The sequence below is a fragment of the Ambystoma mexicanum genome, chromosome 7q (assembly GCF_040938575.1).
Source record: "Ambystoma mexicanum isolate Mex_15411 chromosome 7q, UKY_AmexF1_1, whole genome shotgun sequence".
NCBI lineage: Eukaryota > Metazoa > Chordata > Amphibia > Caudata > Ambystomatidae > Ambystoma > Ambystoma mexicanum.
In genome coordinates this window covers 751392004-751410317 of record NC_090941.1, presented here as the reverse complement: position 1 = coordinate 751410317, position 18314 = coordinate 751392004, and the positions used below count along the sequence as shown (strand labels likewise).

Here is an 18314-nt window from a genome sequence, read left to right as displayed (position 1 = left end):
GACAACAAGTACTGAAAATCTGCGGGGGCGTGACCTTCAGAGGATTGATCTTCTCCGTCTGGCGCCCCATCGCAAAACGTTTCCACTTGTGCCCGTAGCACCAGAGTCAACGACGCTCAGGCCATGTCAAGGACCTCCCTGCAGTCCGCCAGTAGCTCGTACCATCTGAACTCTAAGGCCACAGGAGTCAAGCCTTCAGGTTCAGCGATCCTGGGTTGTGATGTAGGATTGCGTTTCCTTCTCTGGCGAGCAGATCCGCGACCACTGGCAGTTTACCGGGGTGACATGGACAGGCTGAGAAGATCCGGGTACCAAATCTGCCTCGGCCACACTGGGGCAACAAGGATCATCATGCATCGGAACTGTTTGAGTTGATTGATGAATCGCAGCAGGAGAGGCAACGAAGGGAACTCGTACAGGAACAGGCCTTCCCAAAGGAAGGACAACGTGCCCCCCCCCCATGCTTCTTGGCTGGTGGAACCTGCTGGCGAATCTCTGGCATTTGGAATTTGTCGCCGTCACAAACAGATCGTTCTGGGGTCTGCCCCATTTGAGGAAGAGCCTGTGCACTTGATCCTGTCTAAGTTCCTACTCGTGACAAGAGCGCAGTTGCCTGCCGAGGGAGTCAGCGATAGTGTGCTTGACTCCCACCAGGTGAAAAGGGACGAGGAAGATCTCTTGGGTGACGGCCCAATGCCACAAGTCCTGCGCCTCTCTGCAGAGCGCTGGGGATCTGGTGCCCCCATGCTTCCTGATGTAGAACATCAGGGTGGTATTGTCCGTGAAGACCCTCACCACCTTGCCCTTGAGCAACTGAAGGAACGATTTGAGGGCCCAGAACAATGCCCGCAGCTCCAGGAAATTGATGTGGACATCCCTCTCCTCTGGCAGCCACAGGGGTCTGGCATGAAGACGTCCGGTGTGGGCTTCCCAGTCCTCCAGGGAAGCGTCCGTGGTCACAGACTCCTGGTATGGGGGCTCTGCAAATCCATGCCCCTGGCAATGTTGGAGCACACGCTCCACCTGCCACATTTACCTCTGGTGCCCTGCAGGAGTGCCAGGTCCGGACTGCACTTCTGAGTGACCCCCGCACTGGTCCCCTTCACCTGGTCGTATGTCCTAGCCACGCCTTTCCTCACCAGTCGCCTGGAAGAAAAACCTCCAGTGGGCTGTGAGGTTGGGAGGGGCCTGGGACGTGCGTTACTGGTGTTCTGGGGGTGTTGTGGGAACCTAAGAGGCGAACACAGGTTAAGTCTACTGTGGAAAAATAACTGCAATGTTAAACCCCCCTCCCCTCCCCTAGTCCCCTTAAAGAGCGAGGCTGGCTGGAGCGTGTGGATGCGGCTCACCTGTGGTTCTGTGTCTGCAAGCGCAGCTTCGGAGATGGGGTCCTGAAGTGGGGGCTGAAGCAGATGAGGGTCTCTCCCCGGGCGTGTTTTCTCTGCTAATTGTCTTATGTTCTTTCTCCACTCTAGGTATTGAAACTTCAGCGCCAAATCGGTAGCGGAACCCTGAGGGAGGATCGCTCGTTTCTGGAAAGAGATAAGTTCTCAAGTTCTTAGATGGGGGGTTTGTTCTGACAGGAGGAGAATGGGAGGCAGATGCTAACCTTGTTGCTTGCTTTCGAATAGGGCGTCCGACACCAGGAGCTGGGGGTCTAGAAGACAAAGGGCAGGAGCAAGTCCGAGCAGGATGCAAGGACGACAGTTTCCACCGCCGAGCGACGTTGAACAGGATGCTGAAGGCCGCAGACCAAGACTGAAGACCAGGGTACTGAAGATTGCTGAAGGATGCCGAAGGACCAAAGGATGCCGAAGGAACAAAGGATGCCGAAGGACCGAAAGAGTCCCAACTGCGTACAGAAGAATGCTCTTGACCAAGGAGCTCAACACAGGAAAATGCTTGAGCGCAGAAGCGGTAAGTGAAACACTACTCTTGTCAGGAGCAGAAGAAACGCTAAGCACAGGGGATGGTCCGGGGTGCGGCTTTATAGTCCTGAGACACATCCTGCCGGAGCTAGATGCTTGAGGGCGTTGGCTTCGTGCACGTGCCAGGTAATTTGCTGCACGTGCCGGACTCGCACGTGCTCAGTGCTTCTTGGCTTGTGATGGGCGGTGCCCCTGCTTTCAGCCCTTTCTCACGGGCCGTAACTAGGTCACGCCCAGCCAAACACAGGATAAGTCTACTGCGGAAAAATAACTGCAATGTTGCCCCCCCTCGTTCCCCTTCCCTAGTCCCCTTAAAGAGCGAGGCTGGCTGGAGCGTGTGGATGCGGCTCACCTGTGGTTCTGTGTCTGCAAGCGCAGCTTCGGAGATGGGGTCCTGAAGAGGGGGCTGAAGCAAATGAGGGTCTCTCCCCCGGGCGTGATTTCTCTCCTAATTGTCTTATGTTCTTTCTCCCCTCTAGGTATTGAAACTTCAGCGCCAAATTGGAAGCGAAACCCTGAGGGAGGATTGCTCGTTTCTGGATAAAGGTAAGTTCTCAAGTTCTTAGATGGCGGGTTTGTTCTATTAGGAGGAGAACGGGAGGCGGATGCTAACCCTGTTGCTTGCTTTCGAATAGGGCGTCTGTCACCAGGAGCTGGGAGTCTAGAAGACAAAGGGCGGGAGCAAGTCCGAGCAGGAAGCAAGGAGGACGGATTCCACCGCGGAGCGACGTTGAACAGGATGCTGAAGGCCGCAGACCAAGACTGAAGACCAGGGTACTGAAGATTGCTAAAGATGCCGAAGGATGCTCAAGGACCGAAGGATACTCAGGGACCGAAGGATGCTCAGGGACCGAAGGAGTCCCAACTGGATACAGAAGAATGCTCTTGACCAAGGAGCTCAACGCAGTAAAATGCTTGAGCGCAGAAGCAGTAAGCGAAACACTACCCTTTGTCAGGAGCAGAAGAAACGCTAAGCACAGGGTGCGGTCCGGGGTGCAGCTTTATAGTCCTGAGCCACACCCTGCCGGAGCTAGATGCGTAAGGGCGTTGGCTTCGTGCACGTGCCAGGAAATTTGCTGCACGTGCCGGACTCGCACATGCTCAGTGCTTCTTGGCTTGTGATGGGCGGTGTCCCCGCTTTTAGCCTTTTCTCACGGGCCGTAACTAGGTCGCGCCCACCCACACGCTTGCGCCAGCCAGCCAGCATCCCTGTCCACCTTTTCCCTATTGTACGAGAGGGGGGTTCCCATCCCCGTTAACCTGCCACCCCTGGGCCCGTAACGGGATCGTGACAGCACTCCCCTCCAAGACCCCCCCACCACCCCAAAGAGCGTCCCTCCCGGTTCTGGTTTGTGGGGATAGTTATGATGTCCTATCCTGAGCACTGTATCCCTTCCAGTCTACCAAATAGTATAAACGTTGCCCCCATATTTTTGAGTCCAGAATTTCTTTTACTTCATATTCTTGTTCTCCTTCCTCGATTTCAATTAGGGGAGGCTTGCTGAAGGAATCCCGAGTTCCGGGGTGAACGGGTTTAAACAGGGATACATGGAAGACTGGGTGGATTTTTAGGTTTGGGGGAAGCTCAGGTTTTACCGCTACTGGATTAATAATGGCGCATCTAGGATAGGGTCCTATAAATTTAGGGTGGAACCTTTTTGAGCCTTTTAATCGAATATGTCTGGTGGAGAGCCATACCTTGTCCCCAACTCTATATTCAGGGATTTCCCTTCTCCTGTCTGCGAAAAACTGCCACCATCCCTGTCCACCTTTTCCTATTTGTACGAGAGGGGGGTTCCCTCCCCCTGTTAAATCGCCACCTCTGGGCCCATAACGGGATCGTGACACCACCACCTTATTGCTCGACGGAACTCCTTGTCAAGAGTAATCTTGTCTGCAAAGCTTCTGGACACCTGGATCCACCGAGCATCCAGGAATTCCTGAAGGGGTTGCATCCGCAACCTGCAGAGCCAGATTATGTAAATGCACAAGGACATCATACCGAGCAGCGACTTGAAGGTCCACACCATGGTGGTCTTCAGTGCTAACAGCTGTTGTACCTTGCCAATTGTGGCTGCTAGTCTCTCTTCCTAGGGGGCCGCCAGGCAGGTGACCGTGTTGAGCCTGGCCCCCAGGAACAGCACGTTCTGCGATATCAAGCAGGACTTTGGATAGTTGACGGCGAACCCCAGATCCGTCAGTAGCCGGACAATCCTCTGTGTTTTCGACGGCTACTTCCCTTGACTTGGTCCGGATGAGCCAGTCGTCTAGGTACAGGTACACATGTAGATGCAGATGGGCCGCCACTGGTGCCAGGCACTTCGTAAACACCCTGGTCGCCGACTTCAGCCCGAAGGGGAGGGCCTTGAATTGGTAGGGCCTTCTCTGTATTATGAAGCGCAGGAACTTCTGATGCTTCTCGTGAATGGGGAAGTGGAAGTATGCGTCCTCCAGATCCAGCGACGTCAAGAAGTCGCCTTCCTCAAGTTGGCCGAGCATGTGTTGCAACATGACCATCCTGAATTTTATGGGACTTGATGCATTTGTTGAGACGCCGCAGGTCTAGAATGGGCCTACAGCCCCCAGACTGCAGAGGGCTTTGCTGTGTCAGCGATTCCCCCTCTGAACTGCGCTGACTTTTCCCTGGCTTGCCTGAGGGAGCCTCCACCCAGCCATGGTGGGAATGAGGGGGAAAAGGTTGAAACCCCATTACTCTTGATGCAGGAGGATGTTGGACAGCCAAGCCCAGGAACAACTTCTTGGTTTTGGATTATTGGAACTTTCAAGAGTCATTAGTTTTGGCCTTGAATAGTTTGAGCATTGAGGGTGAGGAGCTTTGCCTTGAATATCTGGAGAAAAACCTGAGGTCCTCATAGAAGAGTACCTCCTGATGACATTCCCAGTGACCAAGGCATGTGCTGCACAGTCTTTGAGGTCTGAATGTAAGATCTGGGGTGCCACCTCCCTGCCATTCTGCATGAGAGCACTGAAGACCTCTCTCATATTTTCCATTTGGAGATTCACAGCCACCACTGACAAGACGGTCTTGAGGCCAAAGAAAAATGTGGTCAAGGCACAAGATGCATTACTTTCCCTCAAAGGGAGGTTACCGGAGGCAAACACTCCCTGTCAGGAGGCAAGGAGGAGAAAGAGGTGGATTTGAGGCTGGCTGTTATGGCTTGAACCACCAAGCTCTCTGACGAGGCATGGGTGAAGAGAAAGGCTGGCTCAGAGGGCGACTGGTGGTGTTTCTTGGCGGTCCACCAAAGTGGGGCTTACATTACCAGGTTGGTATAGAATTTTTGATCTGGTTGATGCCGAAAAACCAAGTGTGTCCACTTCCTTGCCCATCATCTTATGTAAGCACCGGGTTTACCTGGAGTCTGTGCAAGAAAGATGTCCCGCCCCCGGAAGGTGTCGAAGCCACTGGCTTCCTATAAATTCGAGCCCAGTTCCATCAGGTCTTCTCCCCCGAAGTATAATTCCTCTGGGGAATCTCTCACCTCTCTGAAGCAGTGTGGGTCCAGCCAAGTGGGATTGGATCACCCTCCTTACCAAAACGCCTGATCTTGTTTACATGAATTTCAGGTATATTCTAGAGGTGCTCTGGCACCCAACGGCACAAAGGTAAGGGGAACCTGCACCCAGAGCTTGATGCCTGAAGGTAAAGCAGCACAGTGCTTTGGTTGAGCCCATAGGGGTTCTCCCTCAGTCTTACAAGGCGGGCCCCGTTGACACTACCGGGGCTGAGGCCAAAGCAGTCTGCATCATGGCAAAAATGTTCAGCATTTCTGCTGAAGCTTTCCCATTTCCCTTGAGTTGAAGATTGGGTATGAAAAAGTGCTGGTGAGACTGAACCCTCGTAATAGTTGCTGGAGCAGTGACTAGTCCTCTTCAAAAAGGAAAGTTGTCTCAAATAACCGCTTCCCAAGTGAGATGTCTTGCAGTGTTTCTCTTTGTATTTCTGGGTTGAGCATCAGTCATCCCTTCTCCACTGTGGCAAAGGTTAAAGAGTTTGGCAACAGTTTCCCTTGAGGCCTTTAGGTGCATGATTTGGCATGACCCAAGATCATGCAGATCACATTCCCCCCTCCAGCAGTGCACAGGGCTTGACTCCCAAGGCCTTACCGGTATTAGTCATGACAGTACAAAGAGGTAAAGTATTAGCAGCATTACCTGAGATTAAGGAGTGCAAGGAAAGAATGGGTTGCAGTGGGCTCCATATATACTGTAGGGATGTAATTGTATACCGTTAAAGATACCGTGAACCACTTAATTGAACAATAATAACCATCACATTGTTTATACCGTTATACCGTTCATACCGTAAAGTGTGCTTTTCAATCTGATTTGGAAAGGCTGCAGTAATATATAATTATTATATTTATAATGGATAATGTTCTCTAAACATATGGCAAAGGGGGATTTCGCTGGTTCTATCATTGAATTTACATATAAGTCACACTGCGAAATTCACTCATCTCTGTGGGTATTCCCTGCTGCCATACCAAAGGGTAACATGTCCGTGATTACTGAACACCTTTTGGCCCGCAAGTAAACTAAAGGCTGTAACGTGTGTGGTGTGTGCGTGAGAGTGTGTGTGTGTGTGTGTGTGTGTGTGTGTGCGTGCGTGCGTGCGTGCGTGCACAAGCGTATACTACCATCAGCCTCCATTGACCGGTGGCATGCAGGTTATCAAGATGGCAACATGTTCATCTTCACCAGTAGCCAGTGGGGGAGCATAAAGCCTAAATGACCACTTAAGAAAAGCTATTCAGTTTGCTTTGCCAGTTGCAGCAGGGCCCCCCCCCCTCCTCTCCACACGTGTGTTTGTGTTTGGTGGAAGCAAGGCATTCCAGTGGAAAGTATGTTGAAAAGCCCAATTCTGGCCCTGGGTGCCTGGTTTTGTTTGTGATGATAAATCTGTCAATTTATGACCTTTTAGAAAATATTTGTTAAGATTAGTTAACTCCACCTGCTATACCGCGATAACCATGATATACCGTCATTTGGCAAGAAGGTTATCGTACCGTCATAAAACTAATACCGTGACACCCCTAATATACTGCTCCAGATGTCACATCCGGCATGCGTAGAGGTGCCAAATGGAGCTGCGTGGAACCCCCTGGTCGTGAAAAACATTCTAAAAAGGCAGCTGGAGATGGAAAATAATGTATGAGGAATCTGTAGGAGGAAGGAATCGGTTAGAACCCTGAGGACGGTTTGGAGCATGCATGTAGTAAAGCTCAGGAGAGTTGTCCAACCCACTGGCAACACTTGAATGAGGTAAGCTTAGCTAGACCCTTATCCTGGCCAAAGAACCCCTCAGGGAAGTCAATCCACAATTTAAGGGGTCCAAACCATATAGCCACGGGTGGATTTGTACAAAAGTGAAACATTAATCTCTGACATGAGGGCAGGTTACACTTCCCCAAATTCGAATACAGTGTCGGCCCCATTTAGCATATTATCATCTAGGTTGATGAATCAAGCACCATTTCAAATGGGGTAATAGTATAACCTGTCGTGTTTACAGAGATTAGAAACTGAAGGGGTCTGGCATGACGAGTTACGTGAGATCACATCATTAATTGATAGGATAGTATAACCCCCTTGATCAAAGATTTGCCCCATCTTTGAAATGAATGGACTTGGTGAAACTGGAGCACCAGCTTCAGCAAGCAAAGCAGGGTGGAGCAGTCTTTATAGGAGGGGCTTGAACAAAGCCAGCAGGCGTGTGGCTGTGCTCCAAAGAGGTGCCTATAATAGCTTCCAGAAGCGCAGTGGGCTCTTTCTCCAAGTTTGTGTACTGCTACAGGGTGGATGAGCTAGTGGGAAATGGAACTTTAAAAGGCATATGGAAATTCCACAGAGGTGTCAATGTCCCTGGAGCCGGAATTACTTTCCCTCAATAGTTTTTATGGACCCCCCCCCCCCATCTCTTTATAAACCTGCTTTGACTTTTTGAAGTTAAGTAAAAGTCTTCATATTCACTTCCCATTTGCTCATCATTATGGGGAAACTGATCAGTCCTTCAGACTATCAGTACATTTTAAGTCTTGTACTTTTTAACATTACACACAGCCTCTTACAGTGCAATGCAATGGCGCTACCTTTTGAATCACCCTAGCCTTTTACTGTTTGAATTTTTGCTTACTTTTATATGTGCTGTAAGACATGCTGGTGGCAGCATATATAACAATTTGTTAGTGTACACATTCACGTTTACTTCTTATAGAATTTCGCTTACTTCTTTGGCCATAGTTCTGCTTGGCATTCCTTCCTGCCTTGCCAGGTCAGGAAATCCCTTATAAAGTCATGCACTTACCAGGAAAAGCTGCTGCTTTCGCAGGCTAGTGATGCCTGTGTGGGGCCCATGAAAGGGGTGGGACTGTCTAGTCCCACTCCACATCCGTAGTGCCAGAAAGTCTAGTTGTGAAGCAAATGTGAAACCAGTAGTTGTATCTGACTGGATAACTACTGGCTGTTTGAATGGTGCATATCCTTCCCATTGGTGGGCTTGGGCCTGCTTAAAGCTCCGATTTTCTATATGAAGAGGATCTCTGCAGCTATTTCTGAAGATCTTTGTTGGAGCCAAGAATCCCTCAAAGAAAAACAGCTTGCTGAAGATCCGAAGACGACTCCTGGAGTGACTCAGCTGTGCCCGACTCGGTGAAGGCCTGTGTGACTACTTGATCTCCGAAGACCCTGAGCGTCGCTTCAGCCTATGGATAAGTGGGACCAACTAGCCTCAAAGCCTTCTCGAAGATCCTGCCTTTCTGAGCCTTCGGAGTGTCTCTGGACTGCCCAGTTGACTTACCGGCTCTCTCGTGGCTACCTCACAAAAAGCGCTGCTGTTCACTGTTCAAGCCCAGAAATTCAGTAGTCGCCTGCTTGTGCCACAAGTCACCTTCTCCCCAAATTTCAGTGTTCCAACTCCAAGGGATCCTGTCCTGGAGTAGCTTCTGTGACCATGACTGGAAGGACGCCTGGAACTCGCCTCTCTCCAACCAGTGACATGTCCTGAAGAAGTGTGCATCTGTGTTTCTTGCATTTCTTCATCACTAGTGGGATGCATCTTGCAGCTGCACCCGAACAGAAGAATCCTTAAACCTGCAACTCTTGGACATCCCTCATCGGAACCAATGGCCATTCGCCACCCCAAATGGCATCCGGAAAGAATTGACTAGGGGGAGCGGGAAGGGTAAGTAAACGCAGTGTACTGATTCCCCCCCCCCCACCCCCATCCTGCATTCCATTCTGATCATCTTTTGGTTGGCAAACCTGGGCAGAGTAACCTAGAGTATAAGAAAACATTTACTTACCTTTAGCAAAACTGTTCAAGAACTTTTTGAACCATCATCAACACAAATTAACTGCAACTTACCTGCAGTGACTCCCTTCAGGGGAGAAACATTGTGGCTCCTGTCACTTCTGAGCACAAGGCTCCATTCTGCTTAGGGTTTGTACTGCTTAAGGTCGGGAATTCACTTGTGACCTGGTTATATCATTTATTGCATTTAATTTACTGACCTGCTTCCTGAATAAGTTACTTAATGAATATTTGAACTGTGGTGATTATATACATTTGTATCGGAGTACCTTGCGATAATACTACCAGTTAGAATCATTTTCCAGGGTCTTCAGAAGGTCAATAAGAAATAACTATTTTTAGTAATTACTGTCTAAATTGAAATATTGTGTGCCATACTGTGTGGATTCATTGCGGGCCCCTGACCCCACACACTGGGGAAAAGGGGAGTGATGTGATGGCGGGAGGAGCATGGTTAGGATTCAGTTTATTTTTCACTGTTCAAAACAAAGGAATGCCAATAACACTGTTTACAAAACTTGACTGCTCTTCATTGCTAGCTCGATTGGGTTTTTAGCAAACCTCTCAGAGTTCCCTGTTCACTAGAACTAGGGTGGACTCATAAATCTGCCACCAATGCCAGATTTTAGAAATCCATCTCAACATTGATGACTCGTCTTTAAGGAAGATAAAAATGAGTGATGCTTTGAGGAGTCATTCAGAGAGGGGTTAATCTCTTTCTGATCCTTGTGTTTCTTCATGTCAGCCTCCATAGAATGCTTTTAAGGACTCAGGCTTTCATGGAAGGCGGCTCATATGCCAGCAACTGACCGAGTTCTCTTCTCTTCCTCGAAGAAGAAAGCTGTAGAGCATCAATACACACTCCCGGATGGCCTTAGAAAGCATAGACTGGCAGGAGCCGCAGCCGTCCTCGTCATGCTCATTCCAAGCCAGCAGAAACAGCCTGTGGGGATCTGACATGGACATCTGCCTCCTATAATACCTTCAAGACTTAAAGCTTGAGGTTTTCGGGGTGTTAGGCACAACAGTTGACAAATGCACAAGAACTAGAGGAGTTCCAAAAATTGCTCACTGGGTATGGAAAAAAGGACCCAAGGTCCATGGGCAGTGCTGGCTCCCAACATACTGGCCCTGACGTCCCATCCAGTATCATGGACGATCAACAGTGCTAAGCGGATCTGTGCTGCAATGAAGCTCCTGGAGGTTGAAAATGTTTCTGGCGCTATAAAAGATTAAGACGAGGAATTGGTAGGAGGAATGAATCTATATCTATCTATATATAAAAAAAAAAAAAAAAAAAAACACACTGATGCCCAATGTCAACCCCTTTGAGTGTAGTTAACTATAGAGCTTTGGTTTTCTATGGTAACAAAAGGCAGAAAAGGGGAGTGATGTGATGGTGGGAGGTTCAGGGTTAGGATTCAGTTTATTGTTCACTGTTCAAAACAAAGGAATGCCAATAACCTTGTTTTTTTTAAAAAGAAAAAGTGGTTCAATACCCCCAAAATTATCTTTCAGTATAATACAGACTAATATTGCACATGTGACACCTTCAGAGACAAGATACATTTTACAAGCCTGTGGCATACTGGAAAACCATTTCAGAACATACAAATACAATATTCAATGTGTATTAAATGAGATAAATTGTGGAAATCAAATGAGTCTTGATAAAAAAAACAAACAAATACAACTTTTTTTAAAATCACATTATTTGTAGAAAACGCTTTTCTAACCTTTGAGGATGAAAGAGGACTGGAGGATTTAAAACTTCCTCTTTTCTTTTTGACATCCGTCCTAATAAGAAAAAACAGTGTTAAATACATGCAAAGGAATAAACACATGCTCACCAATGCTCACCAATAAAGGCTTTGTATATGCACATCACAACTTGCCCAGGGAATCCATTAGGCTACGCATAATCTGGTGCATAATCTCACCCCCATGACTAACAAGGAGAAACTCCAAAAGCTGGTCAGCAAATTCAAGGCCTTAAATGGTGCTGCAATTTATGGGGACATTCACGGAGAGAGAAAAAAAATCCCCTTTTCAGACCAAGACGTTGCAAGAACGGATTTGCAAAGGATCAAATAAATATCTTTGAAAACGATGATCAAGAAATGCACCAGATTAAGGTGGTTTGTAGAGAGTTCAAATAAGTTTAAAAAACCGATTATGGGATGCTAAGGGATCAATAGAAATCTAGTGGCGATGTCAGAACATCTGAATGTGTCCACAGATCGGTCCATGGTGGCTTTGGAAGACTGAAACATCCTCAGAATAAGTCTAATAATCATTTTCCTGGGGAAATGAAAGCAGGGGGTCATAGTTTAGTTCAAAGGATCTGTAAAGGGTGGGACAGGTTAAACATTGTGACGATTCATGCGATTTCGTCACTTCTCTCCAGAGGGGAGGCCATCCCTATGAGGCTAGGGAGGTGAGACTGCTACTCAATAGTCCCCCTATGGGTGGTAAAAAGTGGGAGGACCTCATAGGGAGACACTCCCCTCACGGCGATAAGGACTCTAGTCCTGTGAAAGACCTCCCCAAACCCTTGTACACAGAAGACATGATCCCACTGACTCCTTCTACCGCCCAATCTGAAACTACTACTATATGTTGTTGTGAATTCTCTACTATCTCACCTGTAAAATCAGATAGGACAGATTAGGAAGAACCTAAGTAACATACAGAAACACAGTACTAGGGATTACCAAAGTACTGTGACGAGGTGGCCACCAGGACGCATGAAGATTAACAGCAACACTACGCTGGGGCGGTCCCAGCAATATAAAGTAAAGGCCAAAGAAGGAATAGGCGTGTTCAGGAACAGGGACGAGCAGTGAGGGAAGCTGGCGTCCGTCCTGCAGGGCTCCGGAAATTCAAACCCGCGCTGCCTGAAGTGTCGAGAGACAGTGGGTCTCAGAAGAAGCAGCTAAAAAGAACGATGCAAGTCAGAGTAAACCCGACTCACTGCAGAAGCAGGAAGAATCCAGGAGGGGTGTGGTCTCTCCGAGGTGGACCGGGTTGCCCCTAAAACACGCTGAAACTACCGCATCAACGGCTCCGTGGAGCTGCACCTACCAAAGAGGAGGAAAGCAGGAATACACATGGAACACGTGCGGAGCAAACAGTGATCTGAGATGCCAGGAAGAACCAGTAGCGCTCCCCAGTGAAGATACAGGAAACAGGAGTTGTGGTAAAGCTTAGTGGGGGCCAGAGAGCCCCGAGAATCAAACGTCAAGTATTCCTTGGGAGTGAACTAACTCACCACAGTAGTAATAGCCAGAGAGTGAAGAGACAAGTATATGTGTCAGGAGCGAACTCCCTCCTCACAGCGGTGATACGAAAAACCATAAATCTCTAGAGTGGCTTGGGAGAAAGTACAAATACTTCTAAAGACCTGTACACAGGACTATCCAGGAACAGTCTGCAAAACTCTTCCAACTAGACCAGGAGAAGGGAGTCATTCCCCTGGTCTAAGAGTATTTGGTAAATCAGACCCTATTGCAAGAGACTGCTGTTAAAACAGCCTAAGACTTGATTGTTTCACCATGAAAAGGGAGCCATTCTCCTGGTGGTTTAGATAAGAAGTTAATTAACCCTTTTTGGTTTATTTCTTAGTGGCAGGGATAGAGTGGTTGGCTTTGAACAGAGGACGGTAGATTGTTTTTTGACTTACATCATGAGAAGCACCCAAGTTATTTGTATTGAGGTTGGGAAGACCAGTCTATAAATAGCAAAAGACATGTTCTTTTCTTTATTTGAATTAAAGTCTATAGCCAAAATGAAAGCACTTTGTCAGCCTCCTTATTCCATCTCACCACAGCATGCATTGAGATTTAGCAGGGGAGGATGGTGCCAGAACGGCATCCATAAAAAAAAAAGTTTAAGTGTCTATAGTTGCCACTCAGTCAGAGGATGGAATCATATCCCATTAACTTCAATAATATTGTGTTGCGAATTTAACAATAGTTGGCATTTTCGGATCCAAGAAACAGCTTATCGGTACTATTGGCAGAACATGGAAAAGTATAACATTTGTTGATTAAGAAGAGGATTCCTCTTTAGACTTTATTCCTGCAGAGAACCACATAGTTTCTGTGAAAATTGTAAGGCTCAGGATAATCCGCAAACCCTTTCTCTTAGAGAGCTAAAGTTATTTCATCTCTATGGCAGTTAAGGATGTTCTAGTCTTTTACATTTTAAACTTGTATCGCAGACAAAAGGCTTGGCGGCATACAGGCGCTGACTGAGGAAATGTGATCCAAACAACTAGACAGACACCGGGTGGGGAGGGGGGCCTATAAATCGCCCGTAACAGAGCACATATGATTATATAAACAAAAATGTTTTTTTGTTTTTTTTTTAACAAATCAAGTGATTTTGTTTCTCTCAGGTCGGGAGGGATGAGGTTCCAAGCTCTTGGAGGGTTAGGCAGAAACCTGTGCAGTTCCCTTTGGGAACACTGCAAAAGATTTAGGACTACAGGTGTTAGCAGTAAACCCACTTGGTAGCAGTCTGTACCACCCAGATTTACCTGGTAGCTGTGGCTGAGCAGTCAGACTTCCCTCAAGAAGATTTAGGCAGTATGCAAAGTATACACAATAGGCACTCAGATACAATAACACAAGCAAACACTGACCAGAGCTTTGGTATCAAAGTATATAATTATTTATTTTAAAAACACTTTGAAACACTCCAGCACTCTTATTGTAAAACACTCTAAACACGGTTACTATTATAATATATACAACCCTTATTCCTTATCAGATAAGTCTTAGTTAACACCACTTATTTCCATACAGAGGTGAGAGCTTAACTGTAGATGGCACTCCAATAAGTTCATGAAGAAGGGAGGGGAAAAAGACAGAATATGGAAAGATACACCACTCTAAGATTTAGGAACACTATTAGCAAGGCAGAAGAGCAAAAGTCACTTGTGAGCCAAAGTCCATAGGCTGGGCCCACTCTTAGAGAGAGCAGAGCACAAATGCGCCCAAGATCACACAGTTACACTAGGCTTAGAAAGTCTTGCAGAGAGTTCGAAAAGAGTTTAGAGAGGCTCAGAAAAGTTTAGCCAGGGTGTCCCAGGCTAACCCAGGGGCTAAATCTACCCCGTACAGTCGGTGGCAAGGGAAGCCAGGCGGGACACGGTACCTTAAGTGGGAAGGATCCTCCAGCGGTGGCAGTTGTTCCTGGCAGTGGGTGCAAGTCTCGTCGTCGTCCAGGGGAAGAGAACATCTCGACTTGGAGGAAAGATGAAGGTCGTTGCACTGCCAGGGAAGAAACCAGCCGCAGAGTTTTCCGGTTAAAGGTATTACCCTTTATTTCGCGGTCGTGGTAAAACGTGGTATTCCGGTTGCTGGGGTGCTTGGCACAGGCAAGGTGGCCACGAGATGCGTCGGGAAGGCGAAAAGACAGTGAAACTGGTTATCCCCACCAGTCAAAGGAAGAAGACTCTCCGGCGGGAGATCTCCTCTGTCGTTGGGAAAAGTGGTGAGACGGTCCAGCAGGGCTCCACCGGTGGTGTCCTCGTGGCAGGTCGGCTCAGCTTCTCCCTCATCAGATTCTTAGGTCCTGTGGCGACTTCTGAAGTTCCAGTCCCCAAAGCCCTGCTTTTATGCAGAAAACCCCCATTCACTCAGCGTAGCTGTCACTCAAACATGCTAAGTGGTGAGCCGGCCGGCTCACCACTTGGGCCAATCAGGACAGAGTGCGACTTGAGTTGCCTAGGCAACTCAGTCCAGGGTGCCTAAATCCCCCTCCACCCCTCCTAAGTACCCCAGACAGAGTGGCACCACTTTTGAGGGCTTCTGTGGAGAAGCCCGCCAAAAAGTTCAACAAAGGGCTCGACTTGGGTTGGAGTCACAGAAGAGAACACAAACGCCATTTTAGAACCGAGTTTTGGCAAAAAATACCAATACGGAGAATTAATAATAATTAAATAAACCGGCGGTATGTTCGAGGCTATCGTAATTAAATAAATAAAGATAGTAGCCTCGAACAATGGGAAAATCCCATAGAGAAACATTCGCAGTTGAATATAAAAAGTAGTATCCACTGCCACCAGCCAAAACTCGATCAGGGGGGACGGAGACGTGCCCCCTCAACTAACAGACCCCGGGGCAATCAAATTGCCCCAGCCAGTACGTCCACAATATGATGGTTTGTACTGGTTCTGTTCAGAATTTAAAACTAGTAAAGTCAATGGTGACTTTACATGCCCTGGGAGACAGTAGTCAGTCCCAGGGTATGGAGTCTATACTGGGGGGTCACTATGACACCCCTGTGTTACTGCACTGAGGGTGCTGTGTAACACACATCACAAAAACACATGAAGCCCTATGGAGTAAAAGACCCCATAGCCCATTAAACACATCTAGAGTCAAAGAAGCACACTCAAATCATGCCCAAGAGTGAGGGTAAGAGTCTCACTCTTGGCAGGAGAAAAAAATAAACCCCAAAAATCCAACAAAGCTGCTGGGGGACTCACTTGGTTAGGAAATTCAGCCTAAACAGAGAATTCTCCCTAACATGGAGCTGCAGCAAAGAAAGGCTCTTTTACTGACCTGGGTGAGCCTAGTTCTTGCTACTACCAACAAGTTGGTGTCATTGGATCTAAGGGCTCTCGGCACGGGTCATGCCCAATGTGCCCCAATATTTGGAGCTCTGAATTCCAATAGTTTTTGATTGGTGGGTAAGATTTTAGGAGACTAGGTTGAACTATGTCTGTGCACTTCTGTACCTACTCACTTTGTTGGATCAGTGCAGTGCCCTTTAGAGCGTTTGTCAAATTGGATACCTCCTTACCTTTATCACCATCTTGTTTCAATTTCATGATCTACATTTGACCACAAGTACAACAGACAATGCATATAGATTTAACAGGAAAAAGCATTCCTGAAGCACATAATAATGGAGCCTATATGCTGATCAGTCAAGTTGGGATTATGGAGTGTGCAATTACATGACAGGCAGGCTCCAGAGGCGAGGAGGCCACATTTTCTAACTGATGTATAATACATCTGAAGTACAAACTTAAAATGTTATAACATATGCCTATAAATCATTGATATTCTCCTCGTCTGACCACAGGCACCTTTCCACGTGTTATTGAGGTTATGGCCAATAACTTCCTCCGATCTGCGCTTAGCTCAGCAGTATGACCATCATGCCTTAACACCTGCAGTATTCTATTCAACTTGGATACCGATTTACCAGAGCAACAAAGTTTGATTAGGAAGCATTCAATGTATATCAATTTACATTCTAACAAGAATACCATTCAGAGAGCCAAATTACCCCCTAATTTCAACTATGTCAACATTTCAGGCGATATGAATTTCCTATCGGGAAGTAAGTAATCAAATATGACCATGCCCAAATTGGCCAGTTCCCATATGCCCTACCTCATCAGAATCTTCTACATTTTACACTATCCAAATGATACTGGGTGAACATAATGTATTATTGGAAAGGTGTGAATTCAGCCTGCTAAATGCCCGAACTGTACAGCCAATATTGCTGTGCATCGACTCTTTCGTTTTGTTCTGCCACTAAGAGTAGTTGGAGCCTCCTTCTGTATGCTACTGCCCCCTTTATCTAAAATTGTTATGAGTGATGTTAATATGGATTTTCTTGAACCAGGACTTTGAGACGCCACTCTAGTTATTGAACCGGGTTGACACTTGGGTCTAAGCAAACTATCAAGGTAAAAGACTGAGTAGTAAGATAAACTTCAGGGAGTATGGGGTGATGTAATAGTAAAATTAACCACACTTCATTTACGTAACTCAAGCAACACAAGTGTACAAAAATATACCAATTTTGTTATGCTTTTAACTCTAAGCAGGTAAAATTAAAGTCAAGCAGCTGTCACTAAAATACCCTTATAAACACTTCCACATAAGTGAGATTACCTACACTTTACAATAGAAATAGTAAAAGCAGTTAAAATTAATCAAAAAGGTTAAACTGTGAGCAGTAAAGTAAAAAGACTGCAATATAATCCTGACCATATACTCTGCCTTATACATGAAGGACCATAGAGCTTAAGTAGCCCTTCCTTAGCTGTGAATAGGTCCAGTGCCTCAAAATATTCAATGTTCCAGGTAATTACCCTAGCAGGAAGCAGGAAGTATTTAAAGTCACAATAACATGCTTTGGGAAAACCAACATGTAAGTACAATTCCAGAATAAAAGCACTTTGGGAGTTTTTAGGTTAGTAAAGAGAACTTAGGTGTACTCACCCAATCCTTCTTATTCCAGGGGTTACCCTGGCTGGGCCCCCATCTAGGGAGTTGGGGAGTGGACTTTCCCATACAATCTCTGTGGCGGGAGAGAGCGAGAAAGATACATTACTTACCAGTAATGTTATTTCTATGGATGTTTTTACCTCAAGGGTGGCTTTTGGTCTTATCGACCATCTCATGCTTCGACCGGCCACTCCGACGCCGAACGCGACGTTGGTCGCCGTAACTAAAGGATGCACAACGCCCCCCCACACCTTCCTCTGAGAGGAAAATCTTGTTGCTAGAACGGAAGAGGACTGAAAACCTCTTAACATTCTTTTTTTGAAGAAACCAATTAATCAACAAGGTATACCCATGTAGAACATACCATGGAATCTTATACTCGTGTGTATATATTTTTTTTTTTAAAGCACCCCCTTCTCTGTGCACAATTAGTAAAGGCGATAACCAGACTCGCCAACTGAGTCATCGAAAGCTTTCAAGCCTGAAATTCGATGAGGAATCTGTGGGTGAAGAATCCATAGAAGAACAAGTTACTTAGCCCTGGTAACAGTCTTTCGACTGGATGTTCCTCCCACATATTCCTCATCTTTAGAGATCTTTCCTTCCAGTTTAGCTGCCTCCGAAAAAAAGAAATTTGGCCGATGGCGCTGTGCGGAGATGCGGTCGACTATGTCCCTCGAGGACCTCGTCATCACTGGTATATATAGCATGCGCAGCGCCCGTTCGCTTCGGTTCTGGTTTTACACCTTGTTCTTACAGAATTACCGTGCTTAGCGTGTCCAAGACAATATCAGA

At 46.9% G+C, this 18314-nt stretch overlaps 1 protein-coding gene across 2 annotated transcripts in view; it reads right to left on the bottom strand.

Moving 5' to 3' along the window:
- The window catches only part of NPAT (nuclear protein, coactivator of histone transcription), a 1036854-nt gene that overhangs the window by 114543 nt on the left and 903997 nt on the right, over positions 1-18314 (bottom strand). For both annotated transcript variants that reach the window (XM_069640444.1, XM_069640445.1), the window contains exon 17: positions 10998-11058. In XM_069640444.1, the coding sequence (XP_069496545.1) occupies positions 10998-11058 (61 nt within the window). The remainder of the gene's footprint in view (positions 1-10997; positions 11059-18314) is intronic.